Consider the following 19,527-nt stretch of genomic DNA (forward strand, 5'->3'; position numbering starts at 1 on the left):
GGCTTCCCCCCCCCCCCCCGCCCCGGGGCCGACTGCCTCCCGCTCCGGCCGCGGCGGCCAGACCAGTTCCCGAGGCCACCGGGCCGGCCCAGGCCGGGCGGCACCATGCCTGTCTCCCCCCGCCACAGACACCCGCGGCCGCTACGCGGAGCGTGTCCCCGCCCCTTCGTCTCGCCCCGCCCCGCGGGCCCGTAACGGCTCCGCCGCCACGTAACGGCTCCCCGCGACGCCCCCGGCCCCGCCCGCCGCTATCCCAGCGCCCCCCGCGCGCGGGGCGGCTCAGCCAAGATGGCGGCGCCCACGCTGCGCTGGCGCTGCGGCCGGGCGGCGGGGCTGTGGCGCGGCTTGCGCCGGGTCCACCAGCAGCCGCAGCGGGCCAGGAGCGCCAAGGGGCTGCTGGCGGCGCAGTGCGAGCGCGGCCTCTTCCAGGACGTGTTCCCGGCGCAGAGCGCGGAGGAGCAGCTGCCGGGCCTGCTGGCGCCGGGCCGGCCGCCGCTGACGGCCTACTGCGGCTTCGACCCCACGGCCGACTCGCTGCACGTGGGCCACCTGCTGGCCGTCATGGCGCTGCTGCACTTCCAGCGCGCCGGCCACCACGTCATCGCCGTGGTGGGCGGGGCCACGGCGCGGCTGGGCGACCCGAGCGGCCGCGCCAAGGCGCGCGAGCCGCTGCCGGCCGAGCGGGTGCGGGCGCACGCGCGGGGCCTGCGCGCCGGCCTCCAACGCCTCTTCGACAACCACCGGCAGCTCTTCTGGGCGGGCGGCGCGCCGCTGGGCCGCGCCGAGCTGCTCGACAACGCCCGGTGGCTGGGCCGGCAGCCGCTGCTCGACTTCGCCTGCGGCGCCGGCGGGCGGCTCCGCATGGGCACGCTGCTGAGCCGGCAGGGCTGCCAGGCGCGGCTGCGCAGCGCCGAGGGCATGAGCCTGGCCGAGTTCCTCTACCCGGCGCTGCAGGCCTACGACTTCCTCCACCTCCACCGCCACCACGGCTGCCGCGTCCAGCTCGGCGGCGCCGACCAGATGGGCAACATCATGTCCGGCTACGAGCTCGTCACCAAGTACGGCCGGCCGGCGGGGAGGGCGGGCGGGCCCGCGGGAGGGGGAGGCTGCCGGGCCGCCCCGGCGGGCTGGCGACGGGGAGCGGTTGTCCTGCCGCACGGCGGCCGTGTCCGGCGGGCTGGCCCCCCTGGGAGGGACGCCCCGCAGCTAACCCGCGTCGAATTAAGTCGAATTAAGTCGAATTAAGTCGAATTAAGTCGAATTAAGTCGAATTAAGTCGAATTAAGTCGAATTAAGTCGAATTAAGTCGAATTAAGTCGAATTAAGTCGAATTAAGTCGAATTAAGTCGAATTAAGTCGAATTAAGTCGAATTAAGTGTATACTCACCCCACAGCACTCCTGCAGAGCGAGGCCCTGCCGCACCAGGGAGCGTACCCATCCCTGGCCCTGCGGAGACAGGCCGGGGGCGAACGGAGCGGTGGCCAGCGTAGCTGCTGGCGTTGCCGTAACGGGTACGGGCAGCTCTCGGGCACGTGGCGGGTGTCGTCGACGTGCTGCGGAGTCGCGCCGCGGCTGGCTGCTGGGTTCAGGTGGAGACGCGTCACCGGAGGGGGCTCAGGGCTTCCTGCGCCTGTCCCAGGGACAGAGCGTGCTGACCGCGCTCTGAAAACGAAACGGGGCCCGGACATCAGAGTTCCTAACTCTGCGGGACCTTGTGTTGACAGGCCTTCACGTGCCAAGAGTGGAAGCTCTCCTTCGGAGAGTTAATATTAGCTTAAATTGCGGGACTTGAGAAGAAAAAGAATAGTTTGTTGTTTTGCCTGTGAACTTTACGCATGCATCTTGGCCATGCTTTTCTCCATTAGGAGTCAACAATTTATTTTTTTGACCAAACACCGTATTTTCTATTGGTAAAAACGATCTAGTGTAATCACATCTAAGTAGAGGCAGTTGTGGCGTATTTGTAAAGATACTTGTGTTTCCTCTCTCAGAGCGAAAACAGAACCCGTTGATGATGAGCTTTTGCCCAAATTTGGTACGAGTCTTACAGAGTTCACAGAAGGAAACAAGCAGAGGAGAGAGTACATGGGAATGCTTTTATTTCACTTGGCTCTTGCAAGATATTAGAGAATCAACATGGAAGAAAAACGTTACAAGTGTCCCAACCAAACAAGCAGCTTCAGTTAGTGCTCAGAGCACAAAAAAAAAAAAAAAGATACGGGACGCTTTGCTAGTGCTTTGAAACTAATTATTTAAAATATTCATGCCTCTTCCTTACACAGAAAAAGAACTTAAACTTTTAAGTTGAAGATTTTTTCCTAAAGCACCCTTCTTGGGACTGTGCTTTGGCTTCTCTTATTTTTCTTGCTGGTATATTATTTTACTGCTTTGCATAAAGAATAGAAGAATCTTACAGAATGCTTAAGTTTTATTTAAGCTTACCAAGATCTGATTTTTTTCTTTCTTTTTTTTTTTATGTGTGATTTTTTTTTTTCTCAGGGTGACAGGAGAAGATGTGTTTGGAATTACGGTACCTCTTATTACCAGTACCACTGGAGATAAACTGGGAAAGACTGCTGGTAATGCAGTTTGGCTGAACAGGGATAAGACTTCTCCATTTGAGCTATATCAGTTTTTTGTCAGACAACAGGATAACATAGTTGAAAAGTAAGTAGTTGCTTTTCATCTTGCCTTTTGTCATTGTTTATAAAACCTGCTCGTAACTGTTCCATGCAAGTATGTGCAGGGTGAGGTCATGTAACTAGTATCATTTCCAACAGCACCATGCAGAAGTAAACGTTAACTATATTTAGCATTCTTGTTAAATAAACAAGCATGACTGATTCATAAATATACAGGATAGAACCTGTTTCCATGCTAGCATGTGCATCATAAATTAGTATTGAAGTATGAGTAAAGCATAATACATTCCAGTCTGCCAGTAGAGTGACTGAAATTCATCTTTTATGATGTATGTCAGTTTCATTACAATAACATCATGGTATTGAATTAAATATCTAAGTAAAAAGCAACTGCAGTTTTAATAGATACTAACTACTAAAAGTTTTTACATAGTATGAGGTATCCAGAAACATCACGTTCTAATCGCAAGAAGTTTCTTAACTAGTAGTAAATAAACACACACAGTTCAGCATCTAGAACTGTTTCACATTAAATACTACACTATTACACCCGAACAGTCTCATGAAATAGTGAATATATCCGTAAACAATTTAAGAGTGTTTTGGTTGGAAAAAGCTAAGGTGGTCATACTTTACAGTGTCTAGATAAAAACATACCAGGGAGACAAGTACATTATAGTAGTAGCCCAGTTCCAAAGGGAAAAAATGATACCATTTTAAGCTCATGGCAGACAGCGTAAATATGTTTTTGAGGTAGAGAGTTTTCAGGGGTCAGTTTTAAGTTATTGTTGAAATTGTTGAAACAACTAAGGCAAAGGAGCGAAACGGAACTGACAAAATCCACATAGCTGGTCAAATCAGTAACTACTTACACCTCTTCAAAGGTAGTATTAATCAGTACCCTGGGCTACAGTTTAGTAGTGTAACTAACTAATATTTGCATATGAAAACAACTTCTTTAGAAATTTTGCCCAACTCTCTTCTAGACAAACATACCACCTATTTCTAATTTTTTTCTTTACTCAGATAATAACATAACTCACACAAGTATTAATAAACAATTTTAGATGATGGGAGTGCTTGTTATGTAAATGTCCAAAAGTACTAACATAGCAAAACCTTAGGGCTATGTACATCCTTTTCAAGCACCTCGTGGAAATTTTAGTGGACCTTTTCGAAAATTGCAGATGGGGATGATTTGCACCATTTTGACTATACTTGATGTTTGAGGGCTTTATTAAAGTGATATGTACATCTTCCTAATCTCAGAACATGGAAGCAAAGACTTTTTTCACATTCTTATCTGCTGCTTGCTATTATAATAGCAAGTGGACTGATCTGCAAAACAAATATCATGAGACTGAAGTGCAGCAAAACTTGAAGGATGTCCAGCTGTAGCAGGACTGTGGTTAGTTTTTAGGACATGTTGCAACACATATAAAGACAAAATCCTCAGTAGCTCTCGATTGCAATGTAAGTGGCTTCATGAAAGCATTTGGCTCTTCTACGTTATTTTCAAGACGTTATGCTCGAGGGAATATTAAACAAAACACAAGTTACCATGTTAAGCTGAAGTACACGGGTAGGAGCAAAGACTTGTCTGAAAGGATAGAATATCTGTAGTACAAATTTCATGAAGTGATTAAGAATTATTTTAGCGTAGTTAATGAAGTTGGAATGACAGGTAATTAAATCTAAGGTATACGGCTGTATAGACAGGTATGACCGCTGTATAGACAAAATAATTTCTTCCCTGCTTGTAGATACCTGAAACTCTTCACCTTCCTTCCTCTTGAGGAGATTGACCACATCATGGAAATGCATGCTAAGGAACCGGAAAAATGGGGCCCTCAGAAACGACTTGCTGCAGAAGTAACTAAGCTTGTTCACGGTAGAGAGGGGCTGGAATCTGCTAAGAGGTGATTTGTTGAGGTTTGATTTGTTGAGCACTTCTCTTTCAAGTTTGTTCAGTGGTATTTATCCACAGCTTTTCTGAGAGTGTTTTCATGGAGTTAGTTGGTACTCGGCTGTTACAAGAGGAAAAATGTAATAATTCCATAGGTTTAAAGGAAAATATATTAATGAGTAAAATTTGCATATAATAAAATGTTCACTGGGATTTGTGTTAATTCTTAAGTACCATTGGCACTGCGTGGACCCTCCAAAGAAGTTGGGGAGGAAAATCCTTTATTTCATCGGATTCGTTGAACTGCATTTTGCGCGAATATGAGACCAGAACTGTATTTTGAATGATCATACTACTTTTTGTTTTCACAGGTGTACTAAAGCCCTTTATTACAGCAGTGTGGAGGCATTAGAAGCTATGTCTGACCAAGAGTTACAGGAACTTTTTAGACAAGCTCATTTTGCTGAACTGATGCTGGAACCTGGAATGAATGTGCTCGACTTGTGTCGCAAGGCAAATGCCATTCCAAATGGACCTAGTGGGTATGTTATCATTTGTGCTTTTTACTCACACTTCACTTAGGCACGCTGTAGCGGTGTGCTTTCAGAAGTTAAACAAAAAACCAGAACGCCCAAATCAATTAGTAACTTGTTACCCATCTGCATACCAGTGTTAAAAAAGAGGGGGCAGTAGGCCTCGTTCCATTTTGAAGTGGAAGTGTAGGATATGGGGGTCTCTTTCGCTTTTGTTGTAAAATCTACTAGGTAATAGTAACAGCGTAAGCTTCCTTATGTACTCCTCCGAAAGAATGGGAGTGGCAGAGGCTAAGGTTCATTCCAGTCACTTTTTGCATGCAGCAATAATTAGTTTCCTCTTGCAGTTAATGTTGTGTATGTGGTGTGTTGGTTTTCTTTTAGGTACCAGAAAATTACAGATGGTGGAGTTTCAATAAATGGGATTCGAGAAACTAATCCTGAGACTGTTCTTGTTCTTGGACAGCATATTCTCAAGAATGGAGTATCATTACTTAGGATTGGAAAGAAAAATTACTACATTATAAAATGGCTGCAGTTGTGACAACAGGATATCTCCTTAAAATGAGGTATTATTTCAGCTCTGAAAGAAGCTGAAACGCCTCAGCTTCTTGCACGAAGACGTACTTGCATTTGTTTCTATACAGTGTATTACTGTACAGCTCACAAACTGCCTAGTACCATAGTGCAGTTCTTCTCAAAATGCAAGAACGAAAATAGACTGAAGGGGTTCAAATAAAGGCAGCTAAGATCCTGAAGGTGTATGATTTCATGTTTTAATTGTGATAGTAAGTTCTCAATCAGACTTGTTAAACACGGAATCAGAAAAGTAATAATTACAAATTCTTAGCAGCTTTTTCCGGCTGCTGCACCTTAGATTCCTTCAGGGTGGAGCACGCTTCATTCATGTGGCCCTCACACTGCAAACATCATGAAAAGCTGCACAAAAGTTGCATCTGCGTTTGGATTTTTGAACTCCATTAGAATTGTTATTATTTGCAACAATTTGTTTTTAATTGACAACATTTAAAGTTAATCCAGTGGCTGTGAACGTCAGCTGTTACTTATGAAGAGTAGCCAGTCTCGAGTGACAGTTTTGTTCTGTCCACCAGGAAATAGTAAGATACAGAACTACCTAAAACACCAAAAAAGGAGCAGCTGGGATTGCCAGGGGAACAGGCACAGCTAAAATGCAGAACTGGAATGTTGTCCTGTGCAGCTCTTGGATCTTTTAATCTCGCATAGAAGTTATGCCACTGAAGAGACTGTAGACGCTGTGTTACTCAAAGCACCGTCCATAAGATATGCACTAGAAAACAAAAAAGCTTAATTTCAAAGTCAAAGATGGAGACTTTCTTCCCCTCCTTAAAAAATTCCTGTGTTGAGAGAAGAAGAGAAGTGACCTGACGCTAATAATCCACAGCAAGCTGAGCAAAAGCATACTGGAAACCTCTGTTTCTTACAGAGGATATATGCTGCTGTCCACTTTGACTTCATCCTAACAGAGAAACCTGCTTAAGTAGGTAAGAGCATACACCCTACAATCAACATCATCTGAACAGGTTGGGCTTAAAGCAAGCTGTGAAAGATTCACAATATATGAGTAGATGGGTTAAGCCCTGATATCTGAGTTTCTTATTGGTTATGTATGTATGCAACATGGTGCATAAAGGCTTTCCAGCCTTAGTAGAGTAGTACAGGACAAAACCACTTTTTGAAATGTAAGAGAAAAATGTGAGTGTAAGTAAGTTCACATCAAGGCTGCTGAGACTTCCAAAGCTTTCCTCAGCCTTGTGACTTTCATGCCTTCTGTGTGTTTACTGTGATTTACAGTGGGGAGGGGGGCATTTGTTCTGCTTATTCAGTCCTGTGAGTTATAGGGATGCATCTGTACTATCTGGAATCCTTTTGGAAAGGTGTATCCTGGCATTGGCTGTGTGGGCTCTACAGTAAGTTGCAAGCTAATGTGTTTGTTACACCTGAAGATTTGAAGCACATCTTACTGCTAGGCATCAAAAATCAAAAAAGCTTTCATGTATGTTATGGGTGTAAAAGCAATTGAAGGGTATCTGGACCAGAAACCACATGAGAAGAGCTACAGTGTTCTTGCAACTACAGAGTCAGCCCCTTCAGATAGGACAACATGTAAAAGCCGTATCTTCTGGCAAGACGAGAGAAAAATGTTCCTAGTGCTTATGGCCCGTCCAGCATTTAATCATATTGTCCTGATTTTTCTCATAAAGAACGTGAAACAGAGAAAGGGGTGGTACTACAAGAGCTGGTAGAATAATAACGTCCATGTTTAAAGACAGTGTTGCTTTATTTTATTGCTCTGAAACACCCTTCATTACTAACCTGTGGAGCTGCTTACACCCCTGAAACCAAGTGAGCAGGCAGTGTATATGTAGCACACTGTCAGATTCAAACTTCTCCCTTCCCATGATAAAGCTTAAGCTGGGGTTGAGTTGCTTACACAATACAGGGTGCCAAGGTACTTACGGCCAGGTCACCTGAACAACAAAAAGTTCCCCTCCCTGTGGTTACCAAAACTTGTTTTGGGAGTACAAATTACTCTTAACAGGCAGGGCTTGTTAGAGGGCTGCTACAGTAATAGTACAATCAATGTAGCAGTGGCAGGGCTGGCTCAGAATGTGTTTTTTTTTTTGTGGGTCCCTCTCTGTCCCTGTGCAAACAGGTATGAAACACTCTGTCTGATTTATGAGGGAACTGCTTTGGACCTTGGCTACAGTGCTATTTTGAAAGATTAAGGTAATCCTTGCTCTTCATCAGCTGAGGAGAATGTGAAACTCAAAGACAATACTATTCCACAGCAACTGCAGAGGGAGAAACCCTAATCTCATGATGTTAGAAGTAGTCATCGCATTTCAGCTGGTTTAAAAACTCCCTAACTATGAAAAAAAAAAAAACAAATAATTAACACCTCTCAAGAATCCAGCTATTCTAAATTTTGAGGGCATTTCTTTGGGCGTTTATTGGTTCTTGTCTTTTTACTTAGGATAACTTGATGTTGGCTTTATCTGCACTGTCCTTGAGGATTTCAGTGGTAATAAGCTATAGCAGCTTATGTATCAGTTTCTTCAGATTATTAAACTGTTATATGACAGTATGTGCAGTAGCTCACTACATGGAGCTCATAGTATTAATTTCAGTCAGGTAAGAATCACTTATCTGTTTGACAGAAATAGAGAGAGATATCTCAATCTTGTTCCCTATTTTTATTTTTTTTCATATAAGTACTTCAGTAATTCTTACCTTTTTAAAAAAAAAAAAAAGGGCCTTACGTATCTTGTCAGTTCTTAAAACCAGTTTGCGTTACTTGTTATTGTTACTTGTTACGTGCCTGAAGCTGCTGCATCAGAGTTAGCCTAGAGGAAGCATACAGAGAAAAATCACAATCTTGATGGGAGAAGGGTGGAAGTTAAACTAATTCAAGAAAGCTGTTTTCCCAGAAGTTCATCCACTTCAAATATTTTAGTCACCTAGCACCTTAAACGGTAGCAGCATTAGAACAATACAGAAACATGCCAAGTAGGAGGAACAAAATGTACCACCACACAAACATATTAACCACTAAAGAAATACAACAAATCAGATTTGACAGGTACTTTCTTTTTTGCAGGAAGTACACACCTATGAGTAGAAGTCTTATTATTTCTCATGTCTGATTTCTCCTACCTTTTTCATCTCCAAATGACGCATGCTAACATATACCAACAAAACATCCACAAGAAACGTGTTTTGTTAAAGCATTAGTACCCATTTCAATAGAGTATTAAAAGGATTTTATTTTATCTTTTTTTTTTTTTTTTTTACAAATACACACAAAATAAAAAAAAAAGGGAATTGTTTGTATACAAGGCTTTTTAATACGATTCAACTCCAATAAATTTATTCTGTCCTTCCTTCTGACCACTGCTCAGCAGTCCAAGCCTTTTCATTACTCTTTCTAAGGAAAAAGCTGAACACAGCCACTACTTTCCCTGGACAGTCTATTACCTGTCGCTACAGGGTGGCATGTTTGGGTGGTAGACCAGTTTGCCCAGAATCAAGGATGACTAAACATCTAGTATTCTTTCTTAGACTAGTTTTAGTCCTCAGGTACCCCCAAAAACAGGTATGGTCAAGTGATCAATGAAAGACAATCCATTAAAACATAAACAAGCAGAAATTAATATTACTATTTCAGTATTTAATGTGGCTACAACTGTGCAGTTTAGAAGTGCAAAAAACAATTATTTGGGGCCAGAGGTTTTAAAAAAATTTGTACAGTATCTGGGGAAAGTGCAAACTCAAGGACTTGAATATGAACACCATTGTTGTGGTGGTTAGCAGTAGTAGTGGCTGCTTTCAAGCAGTGCTTCACTTCATAAAACTCACACTGAAGAGGTAAAAGGTAAATGAGCATGCAGCAAGTATAAAAGGAAGCTATCCAAGCATTAAAAACACCTTCACTAGTTTAAGTGTAGCTGCTCGGGCATAAAACCATATTCAGGTGGCCTACTCTCTTTTGCTGTTAAGCTTTGGAGTACTAATGATCTCACTCTGTCCCCTTAGAGCAGAGAGTTTGACAGGCTACACGTTACAAAAGCATATGCATTTGAGAACTTTATTGTCTACTGAAAACACTAGCTTGCAGTCTGCTCTCATAGCTAGGATGTTAACAGTGAGGAAAAAAATTACTGAGGAGAAGTTAATTTAAAGTTAGCAACAGGGTCACAGCAGACAGGTAAGTTGTTTCCCCTGCTGTATTCAATAAAGCAGGAACTTGAACTTGCAATATATCCTCTCAAAGCCAGTCTTCCACAATACATAAGGTAAAGGCTAGTTTTGCCTACGTTTTGTTACGTCTCCTTTAGAAATCTGTTTGAGAATACACTCTTGAAGCACAGACACTCCCCAAAGCCCATCTATTCCATTGCAAGAGTGAAATTTGAAACTCACCGCTAAAAAAACCCAAGTAATTTATTGACAAGCTATGTTCAAGCACACAATGTTATGTTTTATTTACAATAGTACCACACATACTGCAGGTACCATCAAACATTTACTGATCTAAACTTTTTGGCTACTGTGCTTATTCTCCTCCAAGGTTGTGTATTTCACTGGATAGCAAGTTATTTCTTCAAGTTAGCTGGAAGTTGCTTATTGATGACAAAAATACCAGGTTTAAGTTAATGAAGGTAGACTAGAAGAGATTTGTAAGGGAACAAGCTGATCTACTGGGAATTACTCAATTACTGTCCTCCATTTGTTTTTTTCCATAGTTTCCCCATCATTTCTTCTAAGGATGGCAGCAACAGTAGCATTTTAGGTGTTTCAGTCCAATTCCAGACAACACATTGTTTAAAAACCATTAATAGGCACCAGGGGCCTGTCTGCACTATTACTTACACTGTCATACAAGAACTAACAGCGTAGAATCGCAGAAAGGGCAAGTGCAAACAAACGCAAGGCTGTAAAAATATGGTTAATCAGTCTATAAACTTGTAAAAGCATATATTCCTGCTACCTGAACTACAAGTCAGCTCAAAACTTCATTTCTGGGATAATTAATTTTGTGTTTTATATGTTTATTTAATTAAAGGGTTGTTACAGCATGGATTTTTAAAGACTTGCATTGAGGACAACAAATTCATTTCATAGCACTTACACATTATCAAATTTAAAATTTTGGTGAAGCAAAAAACATTTCAAGAAACAACACTTCGGAAATTTCACATGACATTACACAGCTGGTTATCACTTGCAAAAGTTTCTTAGATAAATAGAACGCCTTTGCTGTATGAAGAAGCATTTTGTAACTTCACAAGTCAGCACGTTCCTTGACAATAGACCGTTGATTGAATTTTGGGAGTTAAAAGCTTAGGGAGCAGTTTGCTTACTGAAGGTTCTGCCTTGTCGAAAACATCTTAGATGTCAAAAGTGCAAGGCAAATGTTAGGTGGATTCCAAGTAGAAATTTAATGTTTTTGACAAAATACTAAAACTTTCACTGTTGTTCAAAATTGATTTGAAAACATGCAGTTCTGACTTTGCTACAGTCACATTTCCTGAATCTGAGAAGGAAATAGCCCTGGACAAGATGTGAGAACTTAAAATTATTTCCTTTATAATGATTATATACGATTCATATCCCATGAGTTTTTAGATTCTTTAAAAAAAAATACAGACTATATTTCTGTTCTGCATGCATTATTTGAAATAACGCATAAACCAGCCAAAAATTGCACCTGTGAAACTTAACTCCCTGTGCATATACTGGTGCCAAATTGAAGATTACCATGACAAAAACAAATTTTTATCAGACATTCTTGGAAACTGGGGCCTTAACAGTTTTTAAATTTTCAGTCTTTAGCAGCTTAGAAAAGGAATTCCATTTCTGTTAATTGATGAAATGGGGAAGGAATTGAATGTGGGAATAAAAACCTCACTATACTGGCCTGATTTACTAAGAGCAAGCCATGGATGTTAACAGCAGTGTCTTACTTTTCATGCAAGTTGTGTTAAAGATAAAACAGCAACACCGTAACAAACATGTTTTCTTCACACAAAAAAATTAATGTGTTTGAAAAGTACATGCAAGTGTGCTGGAATCTGAATACACTTTTATTCATAAAAAATTTAAATGTTTATCCTTTAAAGGTTGGGGTGATCAATATTTACCTGTATGAATTAAAATCATAAGAAAAAAATGAATTCATCAACTTAATTTCCAACCTAACACTTCCTAATTCTAAACAAAATAGATTGTCCTCAAAGAAGAAAAAAAAAAACGCTACTTACAGCACTGTGAAATTTCCTCAAAAGTAACTGTAATCACTGGTAAGATTACAGTCTCATGGACTTTCTTTCATACATTTCAAAATCTGAAAAAAGTTATGGGGATCCCCTTCTGCCAGGCCAACTTAATCTGTTTTTAAAAGAAACACTTACTATCCCATAACAGTTTTGAAATTCATTTTTATTTTCCAATTCTGCCAGAACAAGTTTACTAGTGGATTGTCCAGGGGCTTGGTCCCGGAAGAGAGGGAGGGGAAGGTGTTCTTGTACCTGATTATCTTCCCCGACATTTATACACAAGCTCCAGTGCACATTAACAACTTTGCACCCACTTTTTGGCAGGCTGTTACTTCTCTGCAAACTCCAGGCTATTTTATCCTAACTGAAACCTCATTAAATGAAGTTCAAAGTTTTGTCCACAGTTTTAACATTCTGAAAAATACGGGGACACAAATACATAGTAATACGATAGACATCTCTACTGTGCTAGAAAATTGAGATCTCCGTCTGCCACAGTGCATGCAATATATTCAGGAAAGAAAATACATGGTGCTCTCTCCTCTTCACAGTATTGAAACTTCTATTGTAAAAGCAGCTTAAAACTATGCCACAAGACTACACTGTCCATCTTAACCACAGGCAACCTGTTTAGCAAGTCAGGCACTGGAACTTCAATGGTTTCTCCCCAAGTTGAAATGCGACTGTCAATGAGACAGTAGACTTGGTCTGCTTTAATTTGCACCAGAAAGCTGGTAAGGAACATTTAGAGCCATTTATTATATGGATTAAATATGACTTACTTTGCAAAATACAGCATATTTTTCTGTTTGCAAATCAAACCAACTGTCTTTACATGAGCAGATTTACACAGTTGCAGTACACAGATAAGAGTTCATAAATAAAGATTCTACTCCGTATACCATGCCTAGCAATTTTCAAGTCAAGGTATCCTCCAATCCATATAAATAGGGTGACCGGTACAGTCTTCACCAAAGATGTGTCTCACGAATCTCTGCAATGATCTGACTGGCTCGCTGCAGGGCCTGTGCACAGAAAGACAGAAAAGGTTATTTGACCTTTCCAAAGAGATTTCTCAAGACATAAGAACAGCACTCCAGGAAATGCGACGTTAAAATTTAAAGCAAAGCTAATCTTTTTCATTGTGAAGTGAATGGTTACAACTTGCAACAACACTGATAAACAACTCCGAAATCTTTCCTCTGCAGAAGACTATGCAAATTAAAATACTACAAAGTGAAAGGTGGTGGTAAAACTAGCATACGTGTCAGCAAATCATTTCTCTAGAGAGAAAGGAATTAGAAATCAATTGAAAACTGAACCTCTGGTTAGAAGCAAAAAGCTCAACTCATTTTCAGCAATTTTTACATACTCGGTGTTTCCAATGACCTGTACGTTTGTCTTAATGTTCTGTATCCATAACTATATTCAGGAAGGGCAGAGCTTTTCATCACACAGTTTTAATACTTCAAACTTTCTTTCTCCAAAAAAGAGAAGATGCCCCTATTTTGTATCACTGTTTGCATTCTGATGCATTCACTGCAGAGTCTAGCCGACTAACCCTTGCAAATTTAAAATCTGTTGTTTTTAAGGTCAGAGAAACAACTAACACGAACGAGCATTATTTGAGGCATTATTCCAGTCTGGAGAAATCAGAGCAATAAGTTTGGCGCTGATAAAGTTTACAGTGAAGGAAAGAGTCTTTTAAACTCAAATATGCTGGTCGTGTAAGAACAAAGATTAAACTTGCTACAGGTGGTTTTGGACAAGTGGTATATTAGGGGATCTATCTAACCTCAAACACACACTGTCCAACCACACTGCATGCAAGCAGCACCTCTTGCTGCTACTTCTTCAGTGAGCTGAACTGCCCTTTCAGAGGCAGTCTTTTCTTTGCAGTCCAATATAAAAAGCATATTTCTCCTGCAACTGCATCAGGTTCTGACACACCACGTAACTATACAGATGTTCACAGCAGTCAACATAACTCAGTCCCAAAATTGCCAATATTCGGAATATGGTACTGACCAGAAACACCAGCTATAGGCCAGCTGGCTCTTGAACTGCAGTTAAAACATCTGACTCCCCCAAAAGAGAACTGCAGAACACTTAAAGGAAAGTTAAATAAGAGCTAATGATTAAAACCGAATGTGTTAGTGAAAAGAATACCAGATTAGAGCTTCTGCTTTACTCCCAGAATATAGTTAACCCTCCTCTTCCTGACACAAATGCACAGTGCTCAACCTGCCTAATACTTTCTGCTCACATATTGTTTCTAATTCCTCCAGTATAGAGGAATAATATACGAGCATCCTCTTAAAAAGAGGAAAAACCACCACCACCAACCACACACACACACACAGCGCAAAGAACAAAGGAATGCAAGTCTGAAACCATGATATAAATGTTGGATTTTAGCAATGTAATTAACTGTTCGTATGAGCTCTTGATTTTTTAATACCTTTAGCATGTCAGCTGCCTCTTTTCTGCGCTGTGCCATGTCCTCAGATTCAGTCAGAAGGTCATCCAACAACAGAGATTTATATAGCTGCCCTACCAGCTCGCTCTGGAGAGTGTCTTTCACGTGGTTCACCAGAAAATGCATCACTGCCTTTGGCACACTGCAAGCACAAAGATTGTTCCCTTAAAAACAGCTAAAAAGCAGGGCTGCTCCAGACTGAAAAATGTACTGTGTGACCATGCAGCTACATGGAACCAAATTCAGACTACCAGGAATCTACCACTACTATGATTTGCAACTTTCTAGCTCAAGTAAATCAAGCGATTTACTGTTGAATTTCTTGCAGGTGGGATGGCTACATTGTAAAGGAAGCGAATATATACAGTGTACAAAACGCACCAAGAATAAATCACTTTTTTACTACAGGCCAGAACCTGCATCTCCACTGTGCTAAGCATGACAAAAAAAGCTAAATATTTCAGCCTAGAATCTCTTTTCACAGGTAGGTGAGGAGGGAGAGAGGCAAAGAAAACTGATTTATCCAGTCTTACTTAACAGCACTGAAAACAGGATCACTGACCAAACCCTCGGCCACGTTACCTCTAACAACAGAGAGTGTAAGATGAGGGCAACTTAAAACTGCAAATATATTTCTCTACTTTGCACATTTAAAGTCTACAATGAAAGCAGGCAGGAATCAATGAGGATCAAGAACAATCCATCAGAAAAAGAGCACAGACTCTGCAGATCATTTTTTTATGCCAGGCTAAAACACCCCAAAGAACTGGTTTAGTTCCGATTTCTGTACCACTACAGTTTCTGAAAAAAATTCCAAGTTCTGAATCAATCTGAACCTGATTTTCTTAGGAGATCTGAGACGTGTAGCTCTCCTCTTCTGAAAAAGTGTGGAGAAAACATGAGTACTGACAAAATCAAAGTACTATACTATCGCAGTACCAAAGCCTGAAGGATGTAAACACAGGAAGCATCAACAATCAAATTACTGCCCCTCCGGTTATTTCATCAGAGTGGCAGTAACTGACCATGGAAATACTGACAACCTTTCCCAACTGCAAAATAAAATGCATTAGTTAAAAACCACCTTGTTGACTTAATTCTCAACAGTAGTATTTTGCCACTAGAGCGGACTGAGCTGACATAATCAGAACTAAATCATTAAGCAGGGACCACATCACTCTTCTCACATTAGGGCCCACACAGCCCTAATTCTAGATCAGAATCAGTATCCTGGGCAGATCTAGAGTTTTTGCTCAAAAGAACGCACTTCTTTCAGAGTGCTGCAGTTATCACTGCAGCATTAATTTGACAAGGTGCATGCAAGTCTAAAAACAGTCAGACCCACAGTCAACTCAGACCCATCAACATATCTGAACTTTGGGTTGGGAATTCTCCACTACATTCTGCTGCTTCTGGTTCTTTAATGGAGGATTACGCGAAGACTTCCGAGAAGTCACGGTAAAACAGTATTGGTCTATTAGCATTCAAGTAATTTTAATTGTTGTCCTCTTTCTAAGCCAATACATTGCAAGTTCTGTTGAAAGAAGAACTCAGAATAAAGTCTAGAATACTTTGGAAGCCTCCTGGCTAAGAGTGAAAGCAACCTAAAACTCAGAATCAAAGCAGTGTGGGGACAGATAAGGACAGAAGAACCATTCAAGTAAGAGTCCAAGTTATATCTGCAAGTATGAAAGGGCACGCACAGTACCATCTTCAAAATGTATTTCCCAAATTATTTCTGAATTAAGTTGAAGATGATCTTACACATCAAAATTACAATGCTTGAGATAGCACTAGTAGTGTTACCTCCTTGTGTACTCTAAACAGCTCCTTGATGCTCTTTGCAGGAAACATACGCATGTAATTCAAAAAATAAAATGCTAACACTGCAGTAAAATTCAGGTAAACAAAGCAATAAAGAAATTCCCTGCCACGAAATAATAGAAATTTTATTGTGAAGCACATTAGATAGAAGTTTTATTCTACCCAGTAAACTATGACCACAGTATATACTAGCTAATCTGCTCTAAGCTCTGGTTTTCAGATTTCCCTATTCCCCCAAATTTTCCTTACTTTTTTATGTAAGTCTTTGGGGACAAACATAACCTAAGGCAACCAAAGTTTTGCACCAGTCCTCATGGCAAAAAAAATATGACAATTTTTAAAGTAGAAGGTTGAAGGCATTTTCCATAGTTGCATACAGCAGAAACGCCACTTTTATATTGCTATTCCCATCCTTATAGCTAAGGAGTGGAAACATAGCTATAGGAGTCCCTGTTCAACCCCCCATTTGAAAGAACAGGGCGGCTCTTCGAGTGCTAAACTGGAATAAGCTCTAGGTGCAGTCATTTGGCCCAAATCATCTGAATTATGGTATCCTTCTGAAAAGCAGGCACGTCCTAAGCTCTTACTTCAATATCACACAGCATTCAAGGTATTGGAGGAAAAATATGCTTACCACAGCATTTATATGGTCTAGGAAGTTTTATATTACCTGTCCTGAATGTTCTTCCTGACTATAAGGAAGTAAGATTTAATAAGTCGTTCAATCACTTCACAATCTCGTTGTTCACGGGCAGAAAGCTTGCGCGCAACAGGTACAGGCTATGTAAAGAATAAAAACTTCAGTTTAGCAGTTCCTGCTCATTTACATAGGTAAATGAAACAAACTGTAGAGACTAAAGTAGTCTATTGCTCTTTTAGCCTAATCATTCAACTGATGTAACCTCTATTGCAGCAAATGTCTAGTCTTCAGAAATCAAATTAGAGACAAGAACATATCAAAATCCAGAGCTTAGAAATTAGGAGGTCGGAGAGCACTGTCACAATTGTTTTTAAAGGAAATAAGGTCTCCAAAGAGTTTAAAAAAATTCTTGTTAATTAATAGGCTTTTGTTTTTAATTATTCTTTTCCTTTAACATCAAAAAGGCCAACTTCAGCAAAACAAGCAGGCATCTGAGTTGAGGCATAAGCTGAGATTTTCTAGTGTAAAAAGAGCAATCTAGACAAGGAGTTCACTTGCATAGGCATTTGTGAAAGGAAGCCAGGTAGCATGTCATAGGCTAAAACTAGAGGGGAAAAAAAGGAAGGACTGGGTAGCAGGAAGGAAGAAGAAGAGAGGGACTCTTTGTCCTTATAATGCTAATTATTTACAGAGATATCAAATATTAGTAGCAAAGTCACAAGATCTGGAATTGCAAATTTTTTTTTCCCTCAGCCTAAACGCCAAACAGGAGGTATCTGTCTTTCATGACTCACCACATCTAATAGGTTTACAGCATGTCCTTTTTGAGGACTAGCAGGTAGGGCTGCAGCTGATTTGGATTTTTCCTCTGCTGATATCTCTTCTGCTTTTGAGGGTTTCAGCATTCCTCTCCAGTTACCTGTTCCAGGCTCTTGAGACGCATCTCCCACACCAGGGGCAGCCTGCACAAACAGCACAATGAAGAGACATTGGAGAGTTAGAACTGAGGCACGGCGAAGAAGTCTCTGATCAAATCTACCATTCCTGAGCTATAGGTAAGCAAGACTCAACTAACAAAAAAAAAAAAACCCACAGATTTTCATACATACATTCCCTCTCTTCATTCTATTCTTCGCGTTCCCTACCTTTGTTCTCCCTTTGGAAAACAGCTTAAAGAGACACCTTCAATCATCCATTAAACAGTATAAACTTACAGACTTTTTTTTGTTCTAATTCTCAAGAACAAACTTCATATTTCACAGAACAAATCTCATCAAAATCATATAATACTCGTGGAGTTCAAACGCTATAATTCCATTAGAGCGCCATTCTTCTTTTTGGCCTCTGCTTATCCTGTTTCCAAAACGATATAAGCTAATCCAGTAAAAGGAATCTGTATACATAAACAAGAGCAGAGAGAAAGTACCAGTAAAATGAAAGCTTTTTAAACTCACATTCTTCCTAATAATGGTATGAAATTCCTCATATAGACAAGCTCCCTGGTTTTTTAAGGGTCTAGATCACTTCTGAAATACAGAATGGCGTTCTAAATCATTTGGCTTTTACTACTTTTACCGTATGTTCTTAGAGCAGTGCAACCTATACAATCAGGATTGTTCTGCAGCATACTTTAAAAGAGCACCACAGCTCTTGGAAAACTTGAATTTACTTAAATTCTTTGGTACTTGCTTATAAGAAACTTTGGTTTCTGTTTAAATAACAGCTAAAAATTATGCACATTTATGTTTCCAGGTACCAAAGCTATGGACACATTTGTGCTGCCAACCCCCAAATTAAAGAAGGCTTTTTTGTATCGAATCAAAAGAAAACAAAAATCTCCATCCTCTGGAAGTGAAGAATTAAAATAGAGTTTCTGAAAAGTGCAATTTTCCATTGCAAGGAAAGAAGGACTCAACTGTTCTCCTGAGAAGAGGACATAACACCCGACTCTTCCACGTTAAGAATCACAGGACAAAAGAAACATTAGTAAGTGGTATCCAACATACGCCATATTAGTATAAAGGGACTGTTTATTTTGATGTGGAACCTCAGTATTTTTTACTTTTCTACTTCTCAATAAACCTAGTACCCATTCTATTTATTACTGTACTTTAAAACCTATTGCTGTTGGAAAAAAAAAGTGTAAACGCACTGCTGGTTATTAAAGGCTCTGAATTACTACCACTTACATCTTGTTTCAGGAAAAGGGGAAGGAAGCCAAACTTATCTGTTGTGCTTGCAATTAAACGATCACTATAAACTGATCTTGGATCTAAAAAGAGTGAGAAATAAAACATGGCAAACAGAATACCATTGGTTGCATATAAGGAGGAAACTCAGCTGAACTGTGCACATCAAAAACTTCATTAAAAATTGCACAATTGTTCAAGGACACCGTACAAAATATACGGCGACAAATCAGTGGTTGTCTCTTAACCAGTAGAGACTGATGAGGAAAGCTCCGTCACATTTTCTGATTGCAAGACTGCTATGCAAAATGGCAGAAATCTTTAAAACTGTCCTGTGCCCCTCATTCAACGCTACTGTGGAGTCTGCTGCATTTCCAAAGCCGTTTCAGAAACAAAGCTATGTTCTTTCACGAGAAACCCAGAGCATTGCGTATGTACCATCTAATAAAAGACAAGTTTTGTAGGACATGAATTAAACCAAATTCAGCAGTTTCC

General features: G+C 40.7%; 2 protein-coding genes across 6 annotated transcripts in view; one reads left to right on the plus strand and one right to left on the minus strand.

The window, feature by feature from the left end:
- The first annotated feature begins 279 nt into the window (after nt 1-279).
- Nucleotides 280-9,016, plus strand: YARS2 (tyrosyl-tRNA synthetase 2). 2 transcript variants are annotated; one of them, XM_068946078.1, is made up of 6 exons: nt 280-1,058; nt 2,501-2,668; nt 4,407-4,562; nt 4,921-5,091; nt 5,467-5,651; nt 6,195-9,016. In XM_068946078.1, exons 1-5 carry the CDS (start codon nt 289-291, stop codon nt 5,624-5,626), a joined length of 1,425 nt encoding a protein of 474 aa, XP_068802179.1. In that variant the 5' UTR covers nt 280-288; the 3' UTR covers nt 5,627-5,651; nt 6,195-9,016. The 2 variants fall into 2 exon arrangements, with proteins under 2 accessions (XP_068802179.1, XP_068802170.1); XM_068946069.1 differs by lacking the exon at nt 6,195-9,016 and having other exon boundaries at nt 5,467-5,840.
- Nucleotides 9,017-10,047: 1,031 nt separating this feature from the next.
- DNM1L (dynamin 1 like) overlaps nt 10,048-19,527 on the minus strand; it is a 40,018-nt gene continuing 30,538 nt past the window's right edge. For all 4 annotated transcript variants that reach the window (XM_068946042.1, XM_068946058.1, XM_068946051.1 and 1 more), the window contains 4 exons: nt 17,638-17,805; nt 16,874-16,983; nt 14,362-14,521; nt 10,048-12,925 (listed from right to left, as the gene is read on the minus strand). In XM_068946042.1, coding sequence (XP_068802143.1) covers nt 12,869-12,925; nt 14,362-14,521; nt 16,874-16,983; nt 17,638-17,805 — 495 coding nt within the window. In that variant the 3' untranslated portion in view covers nt 10,048-12,868. The remainder of the gene's footprint in view (nt 12,926-14,361; nt 14,522-16,873; nt 16,984-17,637; nt 17,806-19,527) is intronic.

Source organism: Struthio camelus, chromosome 1, assembly GCF_040807025.1.
Source record: "Struthio camelus isolate bStrCam1 chromosome 1, bStrCam1.hap1, whole genome shotgun sequence".
In the NCBI taxonomy this organism is placed as follows: Eukaryota; Metazoa; Chordata; class Aves; order Struthioniformes; family Struthionidae; genus Struthio; species Struthio camelus.

Excerpts from the sequence above, each read along its gene's own strand:
- YARS2 (XM_068946078.1), top strand. The coding sequence starts at position 289 with ATGGCGGCGCCCACGCTGCGCTGGCGCTGCGGCCGGGCGGCGGGGCTG. Across the intron at positions 1,059-2,500 it reads GGCTACGAGCTCGTCACCAA|GGTGACAGGAGAAGATGTGT; the intron begins GTACGGCCGGCC and ends TTTTTTTCTCAG. Across the intron at positions 2,669-4,406 it reads CAGGATAACATAGTTGAAAA|ATACCTGAAACTCTTCACCT; the intron begins GTAAGTAGTTGC and ends CCCTGCTTGTAG.